At 39.6% G+C, this 12,058-nt stretch overlaps 1 protein-coding gene across 1 annotated transcript in view; it reads left to right on the top strand.

Annotated features, from left to right (window-relative positions):
* Window positions 1-12,058, top strand: part of pdlim4 (PDZ and LIM domain 4) — a 49,841-nt gene that overhangs the window by 24,856 nt on the left and 12,927 nt on the right. Inside the window, exons 4-5 of the mRNA XM_008426896.3 lie at window positions 7,707-7,972; window positions 10,077-10,234. Of these exons, the coding sequence (XP_008425118.2) occupies window positions 7,707-7,972; window positions 10,077-10,234 (424 nt within the window). The remainder of the gene's footprint in view (window positions 1-7,706; window positions 7,973-10,076; window positions 10,235-12,058) is intronic.

Below are 12,058 nucleotides of genomic sequence, written 5' to 3'. Positions count from 1 at the left end.
GCTTCATGCTAAGGGTAACAGTACTTTGTTAGCCGACAGCATTTGAAAATGGTGCGTTTATTCTTGCAGTCCCAGATTAACAGATGGGATATTTCTTAAATAGTTGGAAATTCCAGTCTGATTTATGGGAATATTCTACTGAGCAGGAAGTGACACATGGAAGGTGTGAGATGTTTCCTTTCACCTTGAGAGCCCTGGAGACTCTCGTAAAAGTTTTGGAGGAAATGCTGTAGTTTTTGGCTACCAACCAAGCAGCGATGTGACTGTTTATATAAAACAGTAGAACCATATGATGCAGGGTTTTGTCTTAGGAACTGTGCTCATATTTTGGAAAGAGTGACCACAGGATGGCCAATGTAACTTCTTAAAATAGAAATGATTGTGATAAAGGCGAGGGGTAAGGGTTAGGTCATGATGAGGTGTCATCAGTAGGTCGTCGTAAATTGCTTTCGTTTTAAGTGTATTATTCTTTTTGTTTTGTCATCAATCTTTTCTTGCAGTACGTTCTTCTTTCCTGCAGCTTTTTAAACGGCCAATCGTTTGCCTTTACTTCTCTGTGTCAACATGAATCCAAATTACATGTTTGCCATCCGGTGGGAATTTTTGAGAAGCACTTATAAAGCATCACTGAAAAGTAGAGAGTACAAGTTAATACAAAATGTATTTAGTGGAAACCGTAGCCCAATGAGGGGATACACAGTTCCTCCAATGAAATCTGGGTTTCCTCCTTCTGGGATGTCACTAGAAAACCTCCCAAACCTGGAGCTTCCTGACCAAACCCCCAAACATCCTCACCTGGCTCTCCATGGTACAGACCAGCAGAGAATCCACTCTAAGCTCCCAGCAGATGACAAAATTCACCATAATTCCTAATCTCATGTTTTAAAGACCTCCTAAGGAGGTTTCAGAAAACGTTTTCTTCCTCTTCATGGACATTGAGAAATGCACCACAGTTCCTCCCCCACCAGTTGCTCAGCATTGCTAATCACGCAGTGGAAAAACTGCAGGACGCAAAGTACCTGCAGTTTTTCCACACTTACAAGAAAAACACATTTGGCTGATTGGAAATATTTCCACCAGTAGTCATGGTGTAGAATTTAAAGTATGACCATCTTTAAGTGCTACCTTATGAGGGTGACGTCAATTTACAATTGGCAAAAAGAATCTGCTTGTCTGTCCAGCAGCAGCGTGGAGGCTAGCGGCCCCAACAGATTGACCCGCTTATTGACCAGCTAAAATCAATTTCTAATAGCGCAGCAGTTCTGAATGCAAAGTCTGAATCCGTTATGAGTGAGAGTCTGTTTAATGGATAAAAAAAAAAAAGACCTTTACAAAATATGCGTCAGATTTTTTTATAAATGGCTTTAACTGCGTGGTTATCAGCTTTTCTCCTTAAACATTTTCACACACCAGTATGGTTACACTACTCTATCAGTTACTCGTGTTTTAAAGTGTCTTCACTGAAGTTATAAAGTGGCAGCTTCAAGTAAGTGGGAAATTCCTGCTGTCAATGTTTAAGTCAAACAGCAGTTCTTCTGGCTCACAGTCCCTCAGTGTCATTCATGGCAGCTAACCTATCATTATACTGTTAGCTATTGTGGTCGAGAACTATGGTCCTGTGGAAAGAATGGGGCCTCACAATGATGAAGCCGAGAGGTCTGGATCACACGTCACTGGAAGCTTCCAGTCTCAGCTCAGGCGTTGGCAGCAGAAAGCAAATTCTCCAAGCTAACATTAATAGGAGCTGACAGATAAACTCCTTGCATGACTTGCAGGCCATAATTCCCCCACTGCCTGGAACTGAATTATGCTTTTAAAACAAAAAGTGTGCACATAAAGCACATTTGTTTTGTCAAAGGAACAATGCCGTTGTTTTGAAGTATTTGCTGTTAAAGCTGCTGTTCCTTTCAAGATGGGATGTCCAATTATTTAATGGTCTATTGACCTTAGCAAGCCTGACTGTTTGGTGTACCGAATGCTTCAGTAATTCACAAAATATTCTTCTTTGACATCCCACCTGCAAATCATCTTGCTTTTATATGAGTGTTTGTGTTCACTACCTAACCACTAATCCCCTGAAATGTCCACATCGGTTTCAGGTGCGTAGCTCTCGGCATGTTGTGAAGTAGATGGAGTCGTTAAAACGTTTTTTTGTTCATGAGGCTCCACCTGTCTGGAATCATTTAGATGCATTTGATTTACACATCTTTCATTTTCATGTGTGTGCAGATTAAAAGGGTTCCATTTTGGACTCATTTTGACCTTCTTTCTAATGGCAAACCCACCTGAGAGTATTTAACTCTGATTTAGCCGTGATACAGCTTTGATTTAAAGCTTCTTTAGTGAAAAATGGGAACACTACATGTGGATTAAGAGTGGATTACTGGCCTTTCAGCGACCACAAAACTCCTTGGTCCAGGCAGTAACACTGGAACAAGCTTTAAAAATATTATACCAGTTTTTTTCATAAACAAAAAAACATTTATTGAGGTTCTACTACACACATCTTTACAGGCTGTGCTTGACTTTTGCCAGACATTTTGCTGTACATTATTGGCAGATATCTCTGCTTTTGTCTCTTCTTCAGTGAATGAATTATTGTCAATGTGCAGAGAATCAGTACAGGGAAATTAAGAATGACTCACTTCTAAGGTACGAACAGTAAAGTAATAAGTACAAACAAACACACACTTTTATGTCCAAAGAAGATTGGAGACTTGAAGTTGGAGTTGCCTTCAGATGCAGCCAACCAACCCTGAATATATAAGCTAAAAAACCTTTCATAGAAGCATTCAAATCAAACTAAACACATCTTAAGTCTCTTTTGATTGTAATGCTGAGGCCTGTAGATTCTAAGATGGAGCATTGTCACTTTCTTTCCTGTCCTCTCATTGAAAAATTGGCATGTGAAAAATGTTTCTTACTGCACAATGACCTTGACCCTTCTATTAATTTGCAGCAACAGTTGTTTTTCTACAGTCATTGGTTTTTCTTGGTATGTGTTTATCTACAACTGTATGCTGCAGAACAACAAACTTCCAGAACTCCTGTTAGTTAATCTACTTTACTGGTCAGCAGCTCCTGGCTGCTACTTTCTATTTTAACTGTATGGTCAGTAAAACTGTTACTAAAGCATAAATCCATATGTGTGATTAGGTCATTTACAAATTTATTAGAATTAACTTTTTCTTTATTGCATAATGTTTGTAAAACATTTAACATTTTCAGACCAACTTTTCTGCAGCACTTGATACTCTTTGTTGTCGTCAGGCCTTTTCAAACAGGGGTCAGGCCCAGGGAACCGTGAAGCCCCGGTTTGTGTTTGGTTAGTAGTGCAGGCTGCTATCTGAAAAGCTTGAATTAAACTATGCAGGAGGCAGCAAAGACAGGAAGTGGGTGCATGTTTCAGCATTGTCATGAACTTGTATGTGTGCCTGGTGAAGGATTTGGGTTTAAGTCTTAGTCTCCAGTTATAAACAAACATGTGCTTTCATTTAAGCTCCTCCACCTTTCAACCCCCAACATCTGTCCTCTGGTCCCGGATCACCGCTCTGCCACAGTCTGACCCGCTTGTAGCTGCGCATTGAGACATTGGACTTTCTTTCAGTGTATTGAGTGGACATGTTTGTGGCTTAAAATGATCCCAGTAACACATTTTGAAGTGTGTAAGTACAGTCAAAAGTAAACACATGCTTTTCTCTCTTTGCCCTCACTCTTCATGGTCCTTCCTGTGTGTACACACTCCCTTACACTGCAAGTCTTCCTGAAACATTAGCCATGCTTGGTTACGAGTGAAAAGCACGCTGGTGGAATCACGTGGATTCCTCGATTTATGGGAATTGGACAATGCTGGGCCTCATAGAGTAGTTCAGTCTGTTTTTGTTTGGAAAAGCAGATTGCACCAAATTTGACTGAATTGTAAGAGTAATAAAGGGCTATTTTATCTTTAGATAAAAGCCAACATCAACATCTCTAAACTTTTAAAATGAAAATATGCATCTTTATTGATGAAGATTTGGCACAAGTAACTTAAAGACTGCAAACTGCTACACCGTTCCTACACCTCAAAGGCACTAACAGGTTCTGAATGTAACCATACTGGCATTTTTATAAGGCATGCACCAGATGTGCTGCCTTATAAATCTACCATCCATCTAAAGAAAATATCTGTGGAACGGGCGTGGACAGGGAGAGCGGAGCGAGCGCTGCAAGAATGAAAAGACAAAAGGAAAGGCTGACAGGTTTGGCTTGGCTGGGTTCAGTCAAAACACATGAAGTCACCTCATTTCAGTCAGGTGTGTTCGGTTGAAACTGTCCCAGGTTTTTCTGCAGGAAATGCAGAATACAGGTGTATATCGTAGCTGGAAGATCAGAGCACATCCGTCACCTTTATTCATTTTATTCTAAGGATAATAGCATCTAATCTTTAGCACATTTACAACCAGGGGCTGAGCAAACAAACTTTGTGTAGCTCTTCTTGGTCACTTACCTCTAGGTCTGTAAAACAAAAATCGATTCTTCGACTTTTATCTTTCTTTTGAACATGTCATTATATATGTTAACAAAGGATTACCTGTCGTTCTCCACTCATGTTTGCATAGATCGGTATCATAAATCAAATGTCTATTAAGTTTCAACTGGAACGTGTAACAAAATCCACTCTCAAGGATTTTCCTTCCCACTTTTCTAAGAGCACAGGCATGACTAAACTCGCCCGATTGTATCAGTTATTCTTCTGATTGTTATCTGGAGATTTAACCTTGTCTAAGAATGAGAAACGAATAATGAAGACTAAAAACATGTAGGGACAGCCATTTGTTTTTGAAGTAATTCTGCCTCAGTTATGGATATATTCTCAGGAAATTGAAAGATTAAAGAGGATGAAGAAAAAGTGCACATGAGGACAGCAGTCAGAAACAGAAATCTTAAAAGTTGAATATTATCAAAATGTTTTGTTAGAGGGGGAAAAGGAGACAACAGGAGGGAAAAGGGTTTGGCACAAACTAGTAATAGTAACTTCAAAAATCCTGCCAATGCTACATTTTTGGTGGATCTTTTCATTTTAAAACAAAAGTTGATTTCAGAATTTAATTTATTCAAAACTCCTAAACTGTTAGGTTAAACCAAAGGACTTACCAAAACACTGAGGCCTTAATGTGGTTGTCATGCGGTCAGCAGTGTAAGAATAAGAAGCTAAAGACAACAAGCAGGATCTTGACTCACCTGTTTGGTTGTCATTACTCAGAATTAGTGTTTCTTTTCTTCTAAACTGCCTCTCAAAAGTAATTCACATTTAACTTTTGTGTTAAGAACTTAGCCTTTTTCCACTGTTGGACTAAAACCACAAAATTAAATGTGTTTTAGTAGAATTATATGTAATACCACAATAAAAAAAGCCCTATGCTTAACAAATGTTAGACTTTTTTGTAACAAATTAACATTAAAAACATGTGAATTTTCAGTCCTTCATTACAAATACTATTCAGTGAAGGCTTCAGGTTCTGTTTTCCCATTAGTAATGGTTCATTAGTGAATAAACGGCAACATGAAGACCCAGAAACTCACCAGACGGGTCAAACTGTGGAGCTTAAACGTCTACCATCACTTTTCAACCTACTATCCTAAAACAGGAAGTGAGTGGCTCACCTAATCCGACTGCTGCAGAGATCCACGACTGAGGCGGCATGAACAATACAACAATCCAGGTGATGATGGGATAAGTATTAGTTATGAACTCCACTCTGGCTTTTGTGGAAAAATAGCAAGAAGAAAATGATTGTTGAGATAAGCCATGAAGGCTTGTTGCAGCTTGTAACAACCAAACAGGAGACATTAAAAAGAAAGTGCTTTGGTTAAATGAGACCAAAATAAATCGTTTCACTCTGCACCCAAAACGCTAAGTCTGGGGAAAACATCATTCTGCACGCACACACCAGTCAGGCTGGGTAACATGGTGGTGCCAGCATCATACTGCTGCAACACGGAAGCTGATTAGAGTTGATATGAAGTTAGAAGTTGGGTACATTGACATCATGGAATAACCTGTTAGCGTCTGTAAAACACTTTATACTGACAGGGAGGTAGGATTTCTTGTAGGACAACGACCGGTCAGATCTACGCTGGAATTCCAGTGTGGAATGGCCCAGTCAAAGTTCACACCCAAATCCATTGTTGGAATCTTTGGAAGGACTTGAAGTGCATCCTTCATATGTTCTCCATCTATCCTGACTTGGCTTGAGCTTTATTGCAAAGCAGATCAGGCGAAAATGTCTCCAGATGTATGAAGCTGTTAGAGGCAAAACCCCAAAGGACCTACAGATGGAACTGCAGCCAAACTGGTTTCACCTAAATACAAATTCACAACACGATTTTCAAATATTATAAAAGAAAAATAAGAACTATCTTGTGTTGGTCTGTCGCATAAAATAATAAAATTCCTGATGTTTATGGTTGCAACATGAAAAAGTGGAGAAAACTTTATTGTAGTTGCTGTAACTCTGACTGTAAACTCTTCATTGAATTTTTAAGGAGTGTTTGTGGTTTAGATTTTCTTTAAATAGCATGGGACTTATGGAGGACCAACACTGACATAATAATAAATATGTATTTATGCTTTTATTTTTTATTATGTCAGTGTTGGTCCTCCATATAGACTGGACAATGGTGGGAAATTTCAAAGCTAAGGCTTGCTGCTGTAGAGGGAAATCCTACTACACTTTGAAAAGCTTTGATTGCATGATTACCATAGACCTGTTTGTGTGTGTGTATGTGTGTGTGTGTGTGTGTGGGGTGTGTGTGTGTCTGGGGGGTGTGTGTGTGGGGGGGGGTGTGTGGTCCAGGGGAAAGCTGAGAACAGGAGGACATCCAGCAGATCCATCTGTTGAAATAACAGGGGTTCTGGCTGCAGAGGCGCTGAACCTCCAACACCTGTGACTGAGGCACTTTAAACCACCCAGAACACACACACACACACACACACGCACACACACGCACACACACACACACACACACACACACACACACACACACACACACACGCAAGCACCCATTCCACTGGCTCAGAATTACAGAAATCTGTTTTTCATGCTGTTTCTCGGTCGAACTTGTAAACAAGTTTCTCCATCTCAGCTAAAATGTTTAAAAACTGAAGCTGTGATAATGTGCAGCCTTGTTTAGTCAGTAAAGCTGCTGGCTATCTTAGAGATTCAAAGGCCTGAAGCGGTATCAGAAGTGGTGACATAAGCGCGAGCGTTGCAGTAAAACCTTATCTGGAAAATTCTGTCTGTGAGACATCCGAGCCCGGCTGCAAAGCGAGCATTATCTCTTAAGTGCGCTGATAGCTGCAGTAAACACAGAGCAGCTCGATGATGTCACCATTGCGTTTGTGCAAATGCATGAGGAGGGTGTTGACCTCTGCACAAACTCCAAGGATACAGCAGAGTTGTGTAGGTGTCGAGGCAAAGCAAACTAAATGCAAATGTAACAAAAAATAGACAAGATATCATAAAAACTAATATTTGACTCCTATTGGAAAGCAGTAGCAAACAGAAAGTGGAATCTTTTCTAAACGTTTTCAAGTTTCTTTTCCATAAAAATCTCCAAGCATCATCTCCACTATTATGTTTGATTTTAATCTATTTTCCATTTAAATATTAAAGTCACCCCTTCTGACATGCCTTTCTTCCTCTTCTTTTTCTCTTTTGCAGAATTTCCGTCCCATCAGCAGCAGTTCTGGCAGCTACGGTCGTAAACCTTCGTACACCTCTGACCCGCAGTCCCCTCTCACTCCTCAGCCCACTCACCTGAATAATGGACACACCAGACCCAACAACGGCCACAGCTATGGACATGGGAACGGAACTGGGCATGCCCAGTACAACAACCCAGCAGGGCTTTATGCTCACAATGGCAGCAACGGGGACAGATCCCTGCCAGGCAAGATGGGGGGTCTCAGCCTGAGCGCCACACACAGGTGAGACAATAAACGCGATTTTCAAACGACATAAGTACCGACAATGAGCCATAATTTGCAGAATCAATAGCTCTTGTGGATTAGCTGTGTGAGGTTGTTTTTGTGTTCTAATTTGCACCTTATTTCTGCTGTTTTAATTAGTCTTGTTCTGCCTTTCTGAGCTTTTCTGTAGAGCTGCCATCAAAATAAGCCCTCATTTTAATGTGTTTGTTCCATATAAACCCAGATTAAAGAAAGAACAAAGAGATCCATGTTGTTCTCCTGCTGCAACCTGTACGAGTGGAGAACAGTGAACCATGTCCGTGCAAGCTGTTAAGGCTTGTTGGCTTTCAGAATATCTCTCCGTGAGATTTCCCAGATCAGCCTCATTGCACACCACGGCTGTGAGAAAACCACACAAGGAAGTAGGAGCCCGTCTCCAGCGACGGGCTCTGAAATCCATCAAGTTAAAACAAAGTAGGATTTCATTTAAAAACAGAGCTGCAGTATGTCATACATGGCAGATGTCGGTATGTGCGGATCCTAACAGAGACACAGTTTGGATATCCTGTGACACACCTGCGCGGCTCGCCCCCGATGGCCTGGAAAAGCCATTTGCTGTTGTGTGTTCCCTTCAGCGGGTTATAAACCTGTGTCTCCTGTTCCCTGGTGAACATCCTCTGAAAAACTCCCAGAGTTCCCTGCAACTGGACTGTTAATCCCATCCAGGTCTCCACCCCAAGCCCAACGGAAAACCCAGTATTTAAAACTATTTTCATGGCACCCATTGACTTCTGTCGTTCTGCTTCTCCAGCTGAGCTCATTACTGCCATTTTACTCGATCACTGAGCTTCACTTCAAACAGAGCTGAGCGTTCGTTTTTTCTGTCATGTAACTTCCTGGTGCTCCTGAAAAGGAGTCTGGAGACAAAGTGTGTCTGCTCTGCACACATCTGTCAGCAGCTCAGCTCGTCATCTTCCTAAAGCTTGAAGCTTTCAATCTGGATGAATGAGCAAGCACAGGCGTGGCCTGGAGCGGCTGATAATCCCAGACTAATCCCAGCATAAGGAATCACATCTAGAGAAAAGGAAACAGCTGGTTCTGGTGCCTCCATTCTGATTTTATAAAAACGTTTTTCCACTCTTGCACTTTTGATTTTTTTTCCCTTTTATATTCTTTGGTTTTTCTTAGTTCATTGTTGTTTATTTAACCTAAATCCAGTGTTAAAAATATTTGTTCGGACCGGATTATTCAGAGCATAAACAGGAGCGTGGCTGGTGACCACGTCAGTTTGTACTGCCGCTGACGTTTCCAGCCCTGTGACTAAAGTTGATTATAAAGAATCAATGTGACCCAAACAAGGATCAAAACTTCAATTAATAGATAAGGTTATAATATAGAATCTTATGTAAAAGAGATAAATCAATTTAGTTATTGATGATTGTTTGTCAATCACCTAATTTTACCAAAACATTTTGCTTTGTAGAAAAACAGCCCAATAAGTTTTAAGTTCCCAAGAAATGATTTAAATATCAAAACATATTATTCCTGGCTGATACAGTTATAGACTTATTTATTTAAATATTACCTCCAAATGCAGATTGAATGTAAGAGACAGTAACCATTAAACAATAATGTGCTGCTGTTTCTTTGGAAGTAGTAAACATTTGCATCTACCTTTTATCTGATTTTAACAAAACTCAAAATAAATTTTTTCAAACAGCATTCTGTTTCTTTATGCGTTTACAGACTCAGTGCAGTGTTGGTGCATTTAAGTCGATAAAGATTTTCAGCTCATGACAACCTGGCTGATTGGTTGGTGCATCACTAACCAGGCTCTTCAAAACAACATTACACACATTTGATGTAACTGCAGGTTGTGCAGCATGTGACTCAGGTTGACCACTGGATAATGTTGGATCTACACTTTAAGTAAATTGTTTCTTTATTAGCTGTGTTTTGTTCATATAAAAATAATGCTGCATAATCAGCATTTGTGTGGGTAAACCGGAATCAATCCGTTGCCAAACACATGCTGTTCTTCACCCTTCTTCGCTCCTAATCGTCATCTGTTGGCTGCTTTGCAAAAACTTTTACCGAGTCATGCTTCTTATGTGGTTTTCAGTCCAGAGCCTCCTCCGCAGTCCCCAGTGAGCCGTAATGGTTTCGACCCCCAGTCAGATGTCTACAAGATGCTCCAGGACTACGAAGAGCCTGTCTCTGCGCCCAAACAGTCTGGCTCCTTCAAATACCTCCAGGAGATCCTGGACGCTGAGGACGGAGGTACGGCCTCCTGTGTTTCTGTCTGATACTTAAACAACAAATGGAATCGATCCAAAGCTTTTTAGAAATATCAGCATAATTCAAATATGTACAAAGTCTTCTGATTGTTGAATAGTGGGATTGTAGGTTGAGTTATTCTCCGTTGAAGTGTTTTACTCTCAATGCAGAAGTGAAAGGAAATGGTTCAGAATGACAAACAGAATTAGAAAGTTTTACATTTTAATTTGTGGCTTTGTCAAGCTTAAAAAGATACATGTAAAAAAAACTCGGCACAACTTTACCACCAGCTGTCACAATACAGGTATGTTTACTTCAAAGCAGGCATGAAATAAGCATCGAGTTCTGCTCACATACATCAATGCATTTCTTCCAAACAGTCACATAAACACAAGGCGTTTGGGAATAAATAGTTCCTGCTTTGCAGATGTGGCTTGTGATTCTCGCTCAGGCAACCTCTGACCGAAGCTCCTCTATCTAGTGGCATAGTTTTCCTTTTATAGAAAAACACTGACAACCGAGTTAAAAGACAGATCGGAAGGGGGAGAGACGGATAGAATAACCGAAAGAAAAGCAAAGACAAAAGGACAGAGAAAGCCTAAGTGTTTTAAAATAGAACTTGACTAGAAGAAAATCCGGGGGAGGGAAGTTTTGTTAAAGCAATTTAGAGCAAAAACAACTTCACAGAAGACAATAAAAGTAAGAAATACGGCTTTCCTGTCCGACTACTTGGCATTCCTTCATTTGAGGAGGAGTCATGTGATGCTGACAGCAGCAGCAGAAAGTTAATCCCTGGAACTAAAACCTTCTCTTCATGTTTACCACTGAAGCTGGACAAAAGTTTAGGGAGTGGGAGAGGTAATTATAACTTAGTGTGTATTTATACACCAATAACAAAAGATATTCATCATTAATGTTCCTCTTACAATCTAACATAAAAGGAGCCTTTATAAAAGTGTTTGGACTGAGTGGAGTTTACAGCTTTAAACTGCATCAGTAAACTTTTCACTTTTCTAAGTAAATATCATTTTTATATGTTCTAGTAGAAAGTATTACAAAAACCTTTTGATTTTGTTTTAAAGATGAGAATCTAAATCATACCCTGAACTCAAGACTATTTTTTTTTTATTTTGAGTAGGATTTTCGATTTTGTTGTAAGTTAAATAAAATATTTATTGAAGTTGCAGCTTGCAAAACAAAACAAACTATTTTGCTAATTAAAATACATAAAGAAGAAAACACTGTAAAAGAGCAGAAAACGTTTATGGTACAGATTTCATACCTGAGATGAACATCAACGCGTTACTTGTCTTTCCCATTTTGGGGAGTAGAGAAGTAAACGACGCTCCTTCTCACATCGTTACTGTTTAGCAGGACATCGTGCATTATATTTACTGGTTCCTCTACATTCTGATCAACGGTCACTTTCTGTTGAACCAAAACACAAGCAGGAAGCAGGTAATATGATAAATGTTTACTGATAATGAAAGATAATGACTCTTCAAGACATGAGGTGATGGTAACAGAGGAGCGGTTACTGAACAGGAAATACTGCAAGGAGAAACATGGAAAACACAACGATCAGTGGAACTGCAGCTGAATACAAGGAAGAAATACTTCAGAAAATGACAAAACTGAACCAAAACACTCATGACTTAAACATAAAAGTATAAATTATAAACATGCTTCACTTGCATTTATTTGAGATACTTTTGAAGAGTACATTTGTTTACATTTAAAAAATATATTTTTTATTCTAATGCATGTTTTGTTCAGTCTTTTTCCCACAAGTTTAGTATAAAGCAATCTTTGTTTTTTGTTTTTTTC

The sequence above is a fragment of the Poecilia reticulata genome, chromosome 14, assembly GCF_904066995.2.
Source record: "Poecilia reticulata chromosome 14, P_reticulata-male-v2, whole genome shotgun sequence".
Taxonomy (NCBI): Eukaryota; Metazoa; Chordata; class Actinopteri; order Cyprinodontiformes; family Poeciliidae; genus Poecilia; species Poecilia reticulata.
Note: the sequence above shows the minus strand (reverse complement) of the source record. Positions and strands in the feature narration are given on the sequence as shown.